Source organism: Drosophila tropicalis, unplaced genomic scaffold (assembly GCF_018151085.1).
Source record: "Drosophila tropicalis isolate 14030-0801.00 unplaced genomic scaffold, ASM1815108v1 contig_158, whole genome shotgun sequence".
Classification (NCBI taxonomy): domain Eukaryota; kingdom Metazoa; phylum Arthropoda; class Insecta; order Diptera; family Drosophilidae; genus Drosophila; species Drosophila tropicalis.
Window position 1 is genome coordinate 119,699 of NW_027172602.1, and position 11,528 is coordinate 131,226.

General features: G+C 40.0%; 2 protein-coding genes across 2 annotated transcripts; both read right to left on the reverse strand.

The window, feature by feature from the left end:
* Positions 1–472: 472 nt before the first annotated feature.
* Positions 473–3,908, reverse strand: APC7 (anaphase-promoting complex subunit 7). Its single transcript, XM_068301181.1, has 5 exons — positions 3,578–3,908; positions 2,341–2,839; positions 1,608–2,269; positions 1,260–1,543; positions 473–1,200 (listed from the first exon to the last, which is right to left on the reverse strand). The coding sequence occupies exons 1-5, from the start codon at positions 3,647–3,649 to the stop codon at positions 747–749; spliced, it is 1,971 nt and encodes a 656-aa protein (XP_068157282.1). The 5' UTR covers positions 3,650–3,908; the 3' UTR covers positions 473–746.
* Positions 3,909–4,322: 414 nt separating this feature from the next.
* On the reverse strand, positions 4,323–8,393 carry LOC137586610 (polycomb protein Pcl-like). Its single transcript, XM_068302711.1, has 5 exons — positions 8,228–8,393; positions 6,320–7,987; positions 6,070–6,242; positions 4,895–6,014; positions 4,323–4,828 (listed from the first exon to the last, which is right to left on the reverse strand). Exons 2-5 carry the CDS (start codon positions 7,937–7,939, stop codon positions 4,415–4,417), a joined length of 3,327 nt encoding a protein of 1,108 aa, XP_068158812.1. The 5' UTR covers positions 7,940–7,987; positions 8,228–8,393; the 3' UTR covers positions 4,323–4,414.
* Between the last annotated feature and the right edge of the window lie 3,135 nt (positions 8,394–11,528).

The following is an 11,528-nucleotide window of genomic DNA, read 5'->3' on the forward strand; positions in this document are numbered from 1 at the left end:
TTCTTATAAATGTATTTAGAATTCATGCCAATAAAGTCGGATCTCCAAAAGTTTTGAGGGAATTACTAGAAATATTTCTAAACCGATAATCCATCGAAATTGTAATTGTGAATTGTTCTTGTTTTTGCACTATTTGCCAACCACATACAGCCATATTTGTTGCCACCACTGGCAGCAAACATGCAATAACCCAGCAAGCATTTGCCAGATGTTTGAAATGTTTTTCCAATACGCAAGTTGACTACGGTATGTTTAAATATTTAACAAAGAACATGCTCCATTTATACAATTTTTTATTTTAAAGGGTATTTTAATTTTCTGGTTGATTTTTTTTCAGCCAATCGTTGCTAAAAAAAAGTAAAATAATTCTGGACCATTAGTTACTTTGGAAGCCACTTTTTAAAGTGTTCCGATCCGGCTAAAAGCGAGACATATTTAATGATTATAGCATTTTGGCAGAAACAATGGGAGATTCTGAGATTTGGTTTTGTTTATTATAATTACTATATGGTTTGGCAAAAAAAAAACTATGTAAACACCAGGTGGGAGAATGAGAAGTGGGACTGACCTATGTCTAGTCAATTGCGTAGGGCATAAATGAGTATTCATTTCATTAATAATAAATTCTAAGCATACATGCATTCTCTGACAAACACACACACATACACGCGACCTGCATAAATAACTTAAAAAACTAAATAAATTAATTCATACTTGTAGTAGTTTAGGCTCTAATCAATATGCAACTAATTTGCCATTTCACCATCAACATCCTGCCAAAAAGGCTCCGAGAATGTATCCGATGCATCCTCCTGTGGTACAGGCGGTGACGAGGACATCTCGAGAGCATCATCTTGATGTGAGGTCTCCTCACAGTCTAAAAGCCACTCATGATTCGGAGTGCCACATGGTGTGGTCATTGTGGCACTAGCATTTGCAATCCCAGTGCCCGATGGTTGATTTGCCGGCAAACTGGATGAAGACATGGAACTACTGGGTGGCTCTGGATGCCTGGATGTTGTGCTGGCACTGTTACTAACACTGCTACTGCTGCTATTCGCAGTCATATTCGCGGTGGTCGTAGTAGTGGTGCTATTATTGCCACAAGTAATGTTTATGTGGCTGCTTGTGGTAATGCTGCGTGCAGTCTTGTTCAGAGCATTGATGCTTTGCAATGCTTTTACACAGTTCGGATCCAAGCTGGAAGGATGATCGATCAAAATCATTTATTCCCAATAGATTGATATGTTAATACTCACCTCAAGGCCAAATAGTAGTAATGCAAAGCCTTGCCCAGCTCCTTCTCCTGGCTAAGGAGATCACCCAGCATGGCATAGAGTTTGGCATGTGGATACATTATCACCTGCTTCTTTAGCAACAATATGGCCTCTTTTGTGGCTCCATCATACCGATAGATTTCGGCCATTAAGGCCACAGCAGGTAAATAACTATTATCAATTTCCAAAGATTTCTCCACAAATTTACGTGCACTTTTCTTGGCTTTTGGATGTGTTGAGTAGAACAATATCGTGCGGCCAAACATCTGCAAAGGATTTTCTTGAAATTAACTAGGAAACATGGAGAGTGAATGAATTCGGGTTACTTACCGTATAGCTGCGTGGCGAAGTGCGAAAATTTCGCACAGCCATGGCACATATATTTTGGGCATCCTTGTGTCTTTTAAGGCTGCCATAACAATGGGATAGCCCTTTGTAGATCTCAAAACGATAGGGAGCCAACGACTGAGATGTGCGAAAGGCATCAATTGCCTCCTGATGTCGCTCCAAAGCCACAAATAGTTTACCCCTTAGCAGCATATTCTCGATGTGCCTGGGATCAATGGTTAGCGAACGTTCACTAAATATTAGCGATCGTTCAAATTTCTCCTCCTTATAGAATTGTTGGGCATGAAGGAACCAATAATCTGCTGATGGTGCTCTAACCAAATCCGGTCGATTTGTAATTTGATCCAATAGCTTCTCATGCTGTGTATCGTTTTTGCCATTCAACTCATAAGCCACCGCCAATGGGCAGAGAGCGGACATATTTAATGGATTTACCATGGCTGCCATGCCCAAATAATGCTCGGCTTGAACAAAATTCCCATAGTAATAAAGACACTTGCCTATTTGAATGAGAAGATATTCATTTTGTCGGAATGGCGTTGTGTCATTTAATTGTTGAAATGTTTTGGCCGCCTCCAGATGCTTATAGCCAAACATTTGGGCTTGTCCCTTGATCCACGTACTAAGCCATTCAATATTTGCAGCTAGGCGAGGAGAACAAAATCACATAGATAATCGTACGATATTCTAATATTGAGACAGTTTCTAACATTACCATTGAATACAAGTGAGTTGACCTCACTGCCCTCCATGCCGAGCTCGAGTAAGCCTTCAATGGAGCTCAATGATAAAGGGCATTCACTTAGGACCTCTTTATAGGCGGCAATTGCTTCAGTTTTGCCCCGCACATGGTGCTGAAGACGTGCCATTAGCATATTCATTTTGGGTGTACGCATTTTTGATGGCACCGTTTGCAGCATACTAATGGCCAGCGTGGGCTCAGCCAGCTCCCTAAAGCAGATGGCCAGACGATAACGCAACTCCACATCGGCAAACTGAGCATAGGAACTCTCGATGGCCGACAGATAGGTGCTGGTATTCTTTTGCCGCACCAGAGTCTTTCTCATACGTATCGCCGACTCCAACTGTTTGCTGGCCAAGCGAAAATTGCGCTCCTTAAAATTGGCACTACTCAGGTATAGCATCACCTGGTATTTCATTTCCGCCGTGGCCACATTCTGATCATTTTGCAGCAGAGTGTTCATCAAGCTGGCCTAAATGATAGATAATAACTAATTACACAGGCCGACATGATTTTTGCTGACGTTAACTTGAGAGGTGTTCCTAACTAATTCGGGTACGCTGATTTTGACTGCATACTTGGTTTTTGTCCATCACGTCCAGATTTTGTGAAATCTGGGGTTGGAAAATAGGCACCCAAAAGTATACTATAGAAAGTTAAAACAAAAATTTTCTACTTTTTTAACAGATTTTAAAATATTCTGTATAAGAAAATTAGTTCTTGTTTGCACATAAAACTAATAAACAAAATGTTACACGCAGTAGAGTTCCATAATTCTTTAAAATTAAAAAGCAGACAATACTTGGAATCCCTATAGCATACTTTTTGGTTGAAATTTTACTCATTATAGAACTATATCCAGAGTGTAAGATATTATCCATTATAACAAAGAAATAACTCTTTGATATTTTGTAAATTTCTGTTAAACCAAGCCTAATATATTAATAGGATAAAATAATAATGTTTTTAGTACAATATTATGCTTATATCATGGAATAATATATTGCAAATTAGGTCATTTTGAATAATTTGAACGCATTTTTTTCGAAATCCTGACGTGATGGAGAAAAACTAAGTACAGGGCCGTGATCAGCACCCCCCAATTACTATAGGAGACCTATTGAACTTCAAACACTTTTTCATGACCTCAAAAATGTCGGCCTGTGTTATCAAAAGCTATATGTGATAAGTATAAATTTGATTTTTTTACCGCTGGAATTACACATTCATATAGCTCATGATCGTAGAGCTTTTTCACATTGGCAAAAAGTGCGTTCTCCATTCTGTAGCAATTTCTTAGTTCCTTGCAAGTTTTCTCCTCTTCTGCATTGTTTCTTTTCCGGGGGTTTTGAGTTAGCACCGGGTAAGCGTTTTTCCTAACGTTGATTACAAATTAAGCGGCTTTACTTATTACTTTTAGTTACATGGTAGGTCCAGCCTTTTTGGAATTAGTTAATCGTCATTTATATATTTATTAATTCGCGAATATTAAGCAGTTACCACAAGGCGGCCGAATTCGCCCGAGCCGTAAAAATACTGAAATATTCGCTGCAAAAATTGAGAATTCGCCGTCGATAACTTTGCACCGATAATGTCGATTACGATAACGTTGGTCCGATAATATTGATTGACCGATAGGTCGTGCTCCGATAATGTCGATTAACCGATAGGTTTTGCTCCGATTATGTCGGCTGCGATAGGTTTCCGATAACTTTGCTCCGATAAGGTGTATAACAAGCACCTAAAAGTACGTTATAGATTATTTCGTTGCCTTCTTTTGGGCGACACCCGTTTCCGTTATTTTTTTTGTACAGAAACTGATGTAAATTTAAATACAAGATTTAATGGGAATTATTAAAAAATAGTTTTTTCTTTTCTACTTTTTATTTATCCACAGAATAGAAATTTTTATTTCAATATTCGAATAAGTACTTTTTTTTTAACCTTCTCGGCCATTTCGGTAACAAGTGTTTTACAAGTCTATTCGGGTCTGTAGCAAATACTAAAGGGCAATTGATTTAAAAAATCGAGTACAGACTGGTTTGCTTCAACGATTGCCATTTGTCCACTCTACTAAATACTGCACTTGCCCATTTCCCAAGCGACGTTTGGCTCGAATTGCAAAGGATTCACCAGCATCGATACGATTGATAGCACCGCCGAAATACTTATTGACCGATTGTTTTACATCCAGCATGGATGCATCATTGGAAGAGGCGGATGATGAAGTTGAGGTACTGCTACTGGTTGAGGTGGCAGTGGATGGGGGTTGATTGAGCGCGTGTCGTCCTGATTTCTGTGGACGCTGTCGCAGTAAACGACCATGAGATGGCGCCAATAGCTTGGCAGTTTGCGCTGGCGGCGGCGGTGGTGGCAGAGAAGGGGGAATTGGATGCAAATCTTTGGCATAGATGGGAAAATAGTGGCTGGGTATGGGATTAATGGTGGTGGTGTTAATAACCTAGATATTGATAAGGAATTGAAATTAGTTTGGTTTTTAATTAGAGCATTGTAATTTCGGACTTACCTCCATGTCTGTGATTAGGCGACGCGTTCGACGTCGGCGTACTTCCTGATTGGGCCCAATGGTTATATCTTTGGCACTCAGTTTACGTTTAATGGTTCTCACCATACGCGGCTGATCTCTGGCTAAACAGCCACCAGCACCTCCTCCATTCTTTAGCTTGAACAAACTATTAATGATACCAGTCACCCCCAATGCCAAATTTCCTGATCCTAATTTCATTGGCTGTGCTTTCTTGGGTGTAGCCATTAGGAACGGATTATTGCGACCCAAAAAATTGACTGGCGGTGGTATGATAAGATCCAAGGAGCTGGTTCCACGACTGCTGCTTGAGTTCTCATCCGACGAAAAATCACAGTGATTTCGAATGCTGTTGGTAGTATCGTAGCGCTTTGAGAGGCGAAAGGCCTTCCGTTTGCGACTGCTGTTGGCCCACTCCACCATTTGGAGCTGTGTAGCAGTAATCTGCGTGGCAGGGGCAGTACTGCCAGTAGTGGCGTCATTGGCATTATCATCCGCCGGCGGTGGTTGTGGTGCTGACTTTAATTCCATTTGTTCAGCTTGCTTTTTAGCTTTGTCAATAATATGCTTAATGGGAATCTCATCCTCTTCACTGGTAGACACCTCGATCCCTGTCTCTTCATCGTCATCTGTATGAAACTCATAGACATCTACATTTTTAGGTCGCGTATTTTCTTTTTTCCCATCAGGCAGGAGCAACAAATTATATTTGTTGACCAACAGTTCATCTGTTGGTTCCTCATTCTCTTGGAGAAATACTTGGGGCGTCAATGGCGGTCCACTGTGACGCAGAGCATAATAGGCTGGATCACGTTTTACCTCGCGACCGCATATAAATCGTTCAGAGCAGTCCTTAAGCGTTTGCTTTATTCTCTCCATTAATGTGGTCTCTGGTAATAACTTCCATTCCTCACAGATGGGTAATTTTTGACGCTGCTCCAAAACAAATGGCCAAATATCCTTTAGCAAATGATGATATTTCTGATGCTGATGCTTGCGTAGATTATAGAGAGCAATATGTAAAACATCTACCCAATCGATTTGTAGGCGACGCATAAATTCCACACCTTTGTTGCATACAGTGCAACAGAATACAAAGAAGCTGCAACATACAGATATAGAGTATTATAATCCTCCTACTTTCGTGTTGTACTTACATATCACCGCGCAGCAGTTTACTTTTAAAATTTTGCATACATTGGGTATGAAACCAATTACGACATTTGGAACATTGCAACATATTTTGATCGAATTTTCCAGGCTTGCCGCAATAACAATAGATTTGCTCTTCATTTACCCGATGCTTCTCATCCCAGCTGAGTTTATCCGTCTGAAAATAAGAAAAGCGAACATTAGTTTCAACTTTTCTGGCAAATGTTCTGATCAGGATCAAGGTTGTTTACTCACATGATAGGGTAATTGCCGACATATTCCTTGAAGCTTGCCAATCAATTGCTGCTTCAATGGCTGATGCATTTTCATGGGTTTGGCGCAACGTTTGCAAAACCAAATGCAGCTGCCCACAAAAATTTCGGTGGTGCAACCACGATGATAGCCACGACCGCAACGTTCACAAATTTCCACAATGTCCTGCACGTCAGAACGTTTACAGGCCACACACATGGAGGAGCTTTTGGTGATGGAACAGCTTGTAGCGGAGGGAGATGGACCAGTTGAATTGGTGGCATCAACGCCAAGATTGGCTGAGCTGCTATTGCAGCTGCCTCCTCCTAGCTTACGCATTTTTTCTGGTCCACACCATTGTTCCGATTGATCATCGAACCGTATGAGAAATTGTTCTTCAATCTGTTCAATGATTGTGCCCAGATAGAATCGACCATCTTGGCATTTAATAAAGACATCTTCTTGCAAAGAATAATTCGCCTGTGGAGCAGACGAAAGTTCTTGGGCTGGTGCTGGTGGTGGTGAGGGTGGCGTAAGTGGCAGGCTTGAAGGCTCGTTTGTTTTGAAACTCGGCTTTATGTCGGTGGAGGAACATGAAGCTGGAGGCGGTGAGGGTGATGATGCTATGGATAAGTCGGTAATCGATGTATTTGATGTTAAGGGAGAATCAATGGCCTCCGGTGTTGTTGGTGGTGTTTGCGGTGTTGTTGTGGTGGAATCCGGCTCATCAATCACAGTACCGGTGCTGCTAACAGTTGAAGCTGTTGATACACATTCTTCTGTGGTTGTGCCTCCAGCTCGGCCGTCTTCATAGCTGCTGCTTGAGACGGAACTAAAACTGCTATCAATTATGGGCAGCGGCTGGATCTTATGCTGGATAGCTGGTATAATGGGCGACGGCTGCTGCTGCTGTCCTAGAATCTGTGTTGGCGCCGATTCGGCGTAGTGGTTATTAATGCAAATGTTAATTCTATCCAGAACCACAGTGGAAGGCACGACGGGGGTGGAATTGCTCACTGGCGCAAGAGGAGGCACCGGAGGCATTGAAACCGACTGTGTCGATTGTTGTTGTTGCTTGGCAACTAAACGATTCAATTGGCTAGGATTACCAGCATTTGGCAAGTAATAGGACTGGACAGGAGCATGATACACGGAATGCTGCTGTTGTTGTTGTTGTTTGTTTTGTAATGCCTCTGGCACCGATTTGTTTAAATTATAGATATTAGGTGTCGAAATAATACGAATGTTGTTGGCCTTATAGGCCATAGGATGCGCATTGGATGATGATGTGACCACCGTCGCTGTCGGTTGCTTTCCTAGCGTAGACATGGTATGTGCAGTCGGATTGCTGCTTGTGGTTGTTATCTGTATACTGCTTGGATGCGATGTGGTCGGTTGCCAACGTTTGGGCAAATTCTGCTGGCCAACAACCTGCTGCTGGCTGTTCGGTGGAAGTATTTGGTAAGTCAACCATTGACTCGCCGTTGGCGTCGTTTCCGGAGCCGAACTCGGCATATAGCCGGCATATGCAGTTCCACCGATACCAACGCCAACACCTCCAGTGTCCGCTCCATTTAGATGGAGAGGACTGGTAGCTGATGTATGGAACTGATTGTTCATCATAGTGCGGGTTAGATGTATATCTTTGATTTAGTTTGAGTGCAGTCTTTTCTAAAAAAAAAAATTAAAAAAAGATTAATCAAATTTATGCTAAACATCACAATTTATTGGCCGGCGTTTTTGTTGTTTTTTTTTTTTTTCACTTGTTTGCTTGGCGCCTTTTTCAATTCATTTTTTGTTGTTGTTGCCTCTCACTTATACACATGCATAGTCTATGTGCTTGTTCTTTCTTTTCATTGGTTGTTTTTTCGTTTTGTGTTAGGGCTAATTTTAACATTCAATTTCACTTACATATTAATGTGCTCCCACACATTTATTCACTTAGTCTTGTCTTCAGAGGTATCCGTAAGCATATTATCTATAGTTTTAAAGCAATTTCAATTAAAAACACTCTAAACACATCAATTAAAAGAGACAGCCATTTTTCAACTGTCCATCAAGTGTGCGAAAGTGTTGTCCTTATATCACAGTATACAACACTAAATATATGGGAGACTGGCGCCACTGAGTAATGCTTACAGCTGAGGCAGATGGCGCTAGTGCACACAAATTATAACGGATATCTTCTTTCAGACATTTTCAAATGAAGAAAACACTTTTAAATTACAATTTGAGCCTTATACTGATTTCCCAGACTACTTAGACAAAGAAAAATATATTTATTGAATATATCAATATAATTATATTACATATTAATTTCAAAATGTCGTCGATGACTTGTAATTTTTCTACATATGATCGATCTATGGGACCTAATTTGGTAGAATCATTAACAGATATAAAAAACTAATAAATATTAATTAGTATGACAATAGCTTAACAATAACGAAGTTACTGTTATAGTCACTCTTTGTGACTTTGCCATTTGTATGGAAGCTGAAATGATATAGTGGTTCGATCCGGCTGACCAAGAAAAAGAAGTGTTTTATTTTATTTTCTTCGATTTGGAACAGGATATAGTTAGTTGATTTAAAATTCTTGGCCATTAATTTGTGGTTATTGTAATTGGATTCGTCTTTGCCTCATCTGTCAACATTGTCTTTGGCCAATTTTCTATTTCCATTTCAAGATGATTTTCTCGCCCGCCCCTCCCATCCTCACCCATTGTCTATGAGAACAGCAAACAAATCTATCAATTAAGAAAAAAGCTTTAAGTTGTCAACACGCCCAAGCATTTTCCACTTTCTCTTCGCCACCCCCATGGGGATTCAGCATCCTTTTGTGGCTGCATTCATTGTTTGTTTCAACTTCTTCATATTCTCATCCTTCAGCTTCTGCCTCTGCTGCTTAAACCCCCCCAACTTTTAAGGCAACTGGCAAGGGTTTCTTATTTTTCAGTTATCACACCCTCTATACAAAGGGTATATTTCCTACGATTATTTTAAGTAGTCTGTCCTAAGAAGTCTGGCTCCTTCATTGGGTGAACAGGGTATAATGCAATCGGTCAACTTGTTTTTACATTAAGCATTTTTCTATTTGCCATCTTGTCATTGGTAAAAAGTTGAGCTGCTGCTTGGAGCTTATTGCCTTTGTAATGCTTTGCTCCTTCCCCATGCCTCACCACCCATCCCAAAAAAAAAAGGAAGCAAAAACACACCCATCCATTTGCCGGCTCTTGCTACCACCCACGAAAGTGCTGCCAATCGTCGACGTCGACTGGCTGCATGAATTATGAGATTCTGCCAAGATTTATGAATTCAAAACCGCCAAAACTCTTCCCTTCCTCCCTAACGGCGACGTCCTCGCCTTGCGTGGGAAGCCCAGAAACAACAACAGCTAAGAAAAGTAAAGAAAAGATGGAAAAGTAAAGGCAGCTACAACAAATCTGTCAGCTGTTAAGTTGCGTTATAAATTTCCTGCAATTAGGTTGAATTTCAATTTCTTTTCTCGTTTTTTTCCTTCATTCTTTTGTCGGTTTGGGTATCCTCTTTTGCTACTTACTTTGATTACACAATAATGATGATCAGGATGATGATGATGATGTGGATGAGTTTTCAACTAGAGGGGTGACAGGCATTTCCAATGAGAAGCTCCATTTTTACTCCCATTGTGCCTTGACCAAAAATTTTTAGCTGGCAATAAATCAAAAATCTGCTTGTTTATCGGTTACTTTTGCACAGACTGTACTACGGTTGTTTTTGCTTTTTTTTTTTTTTTTTTTTCGTAATTTCTATTGTGATTGGCTTTCGTTGCAGTTTTTCTGCCTCAATGCAGAATTTTCCGGTTTTCATGGAAATTGCATACGTTTGATAAAACAACAGCATAAAAAAAGAGCGAAAAAAATAAACGAAAATTAGGGTAGAGAGCAACAAGGAGAAACGTAACGAAAACGGTAACGGAAACGGAAACGTGCCCGAGGCGGCGGTATCCAATGTGGCCACGCCTACTTTATGCAGCATTATCCAGCATGCTCCATGTTCATTACAAACAAAATCAATGAATGGTGTAAAAATTAATATCCTGTGCACAGCCAAAAAACACACAAAAAAAAAAAAAAACGTTAAAATAAAAACCGAACAAGCGCAAAAAAAAAGAAAGGAAAATGAAGAAATTATTCGCCGAGCAATTTGGTTGTCCGCGTTGAAGGAAGCCGCGGAAAGAGTCGCGGGAATTGCCATCAGCCGGCAGCAGTTTTAATTTACACAAAGCGTAGTCAGGCGTGTAATGCAATGGAGTCGCCGGAGATTGGAGGAGAGTTGGAATCGCACCATGTTGATGTTGGGAGGTAGGCAGAGAAGATTCAGCAACTGGCAAACCGATGATGATGATGATGATGATAATGGCGACAGCATTTAAAAAATGTCTTGAGGCAACTTTGATTGTGATTTTGATGGTGTTGCCTGTTCGTGGTGGCGACGGCGTCAAATGATTTATGAAATTGCTTTTCACTGTTGCATACTTTTGAGGGCGGGGTGGCCAACAGATGAAAATGATGCGACGACTGCTCCTGCTCCCGTTCCTTCTGCTGATGGAGACGATGATGTCTGTGGATGTCAATTAACGTCACAAGAACGTCATGTGCATAAATACTTGAAGCTGTTTCATTTTGCTGCATGAAAATTTATATTTAAATGCGTAATATATACACATATTCTGAAAAATCTTCTTAATTGTCAGTATGCGGTATGTAAAGTCAATCAAATTTGAGCGACACTCAGCTTAGTAAAGTTTTAGTACAGAATTTTGTCTTAATAACTTAGTTGTCTACTAAAAATTTTAATAGCTTTCATGAAATGTTTTGGTAATTGAAAGAAACTTTTATTTAGCTTTACTATTTCTGTGCCAATTTAACAAAATTAACGAAATCAACAAAAATATTCCATTTGGTTACTGTCATTTACACTCTTAGATAAGTTTATTAAAGTTTCTGAGCACGAATAATATAAAAATGTTTGTTTGAAAGAGCGGCGGAGAAATTTTAGCCAAATTTAGCATATTTTTATTTGATAACTATTAAATTTAATGTTTATAATCTAGTTTGGGATTTATGTATCGTTACACTTTGTTTAAGATTGAATTCAGTGCCGGATTAGGCCAGATTAAGCCAATTTCTAATCGATTTCAAATAGTTATATTTCAACGAAAAGACAAC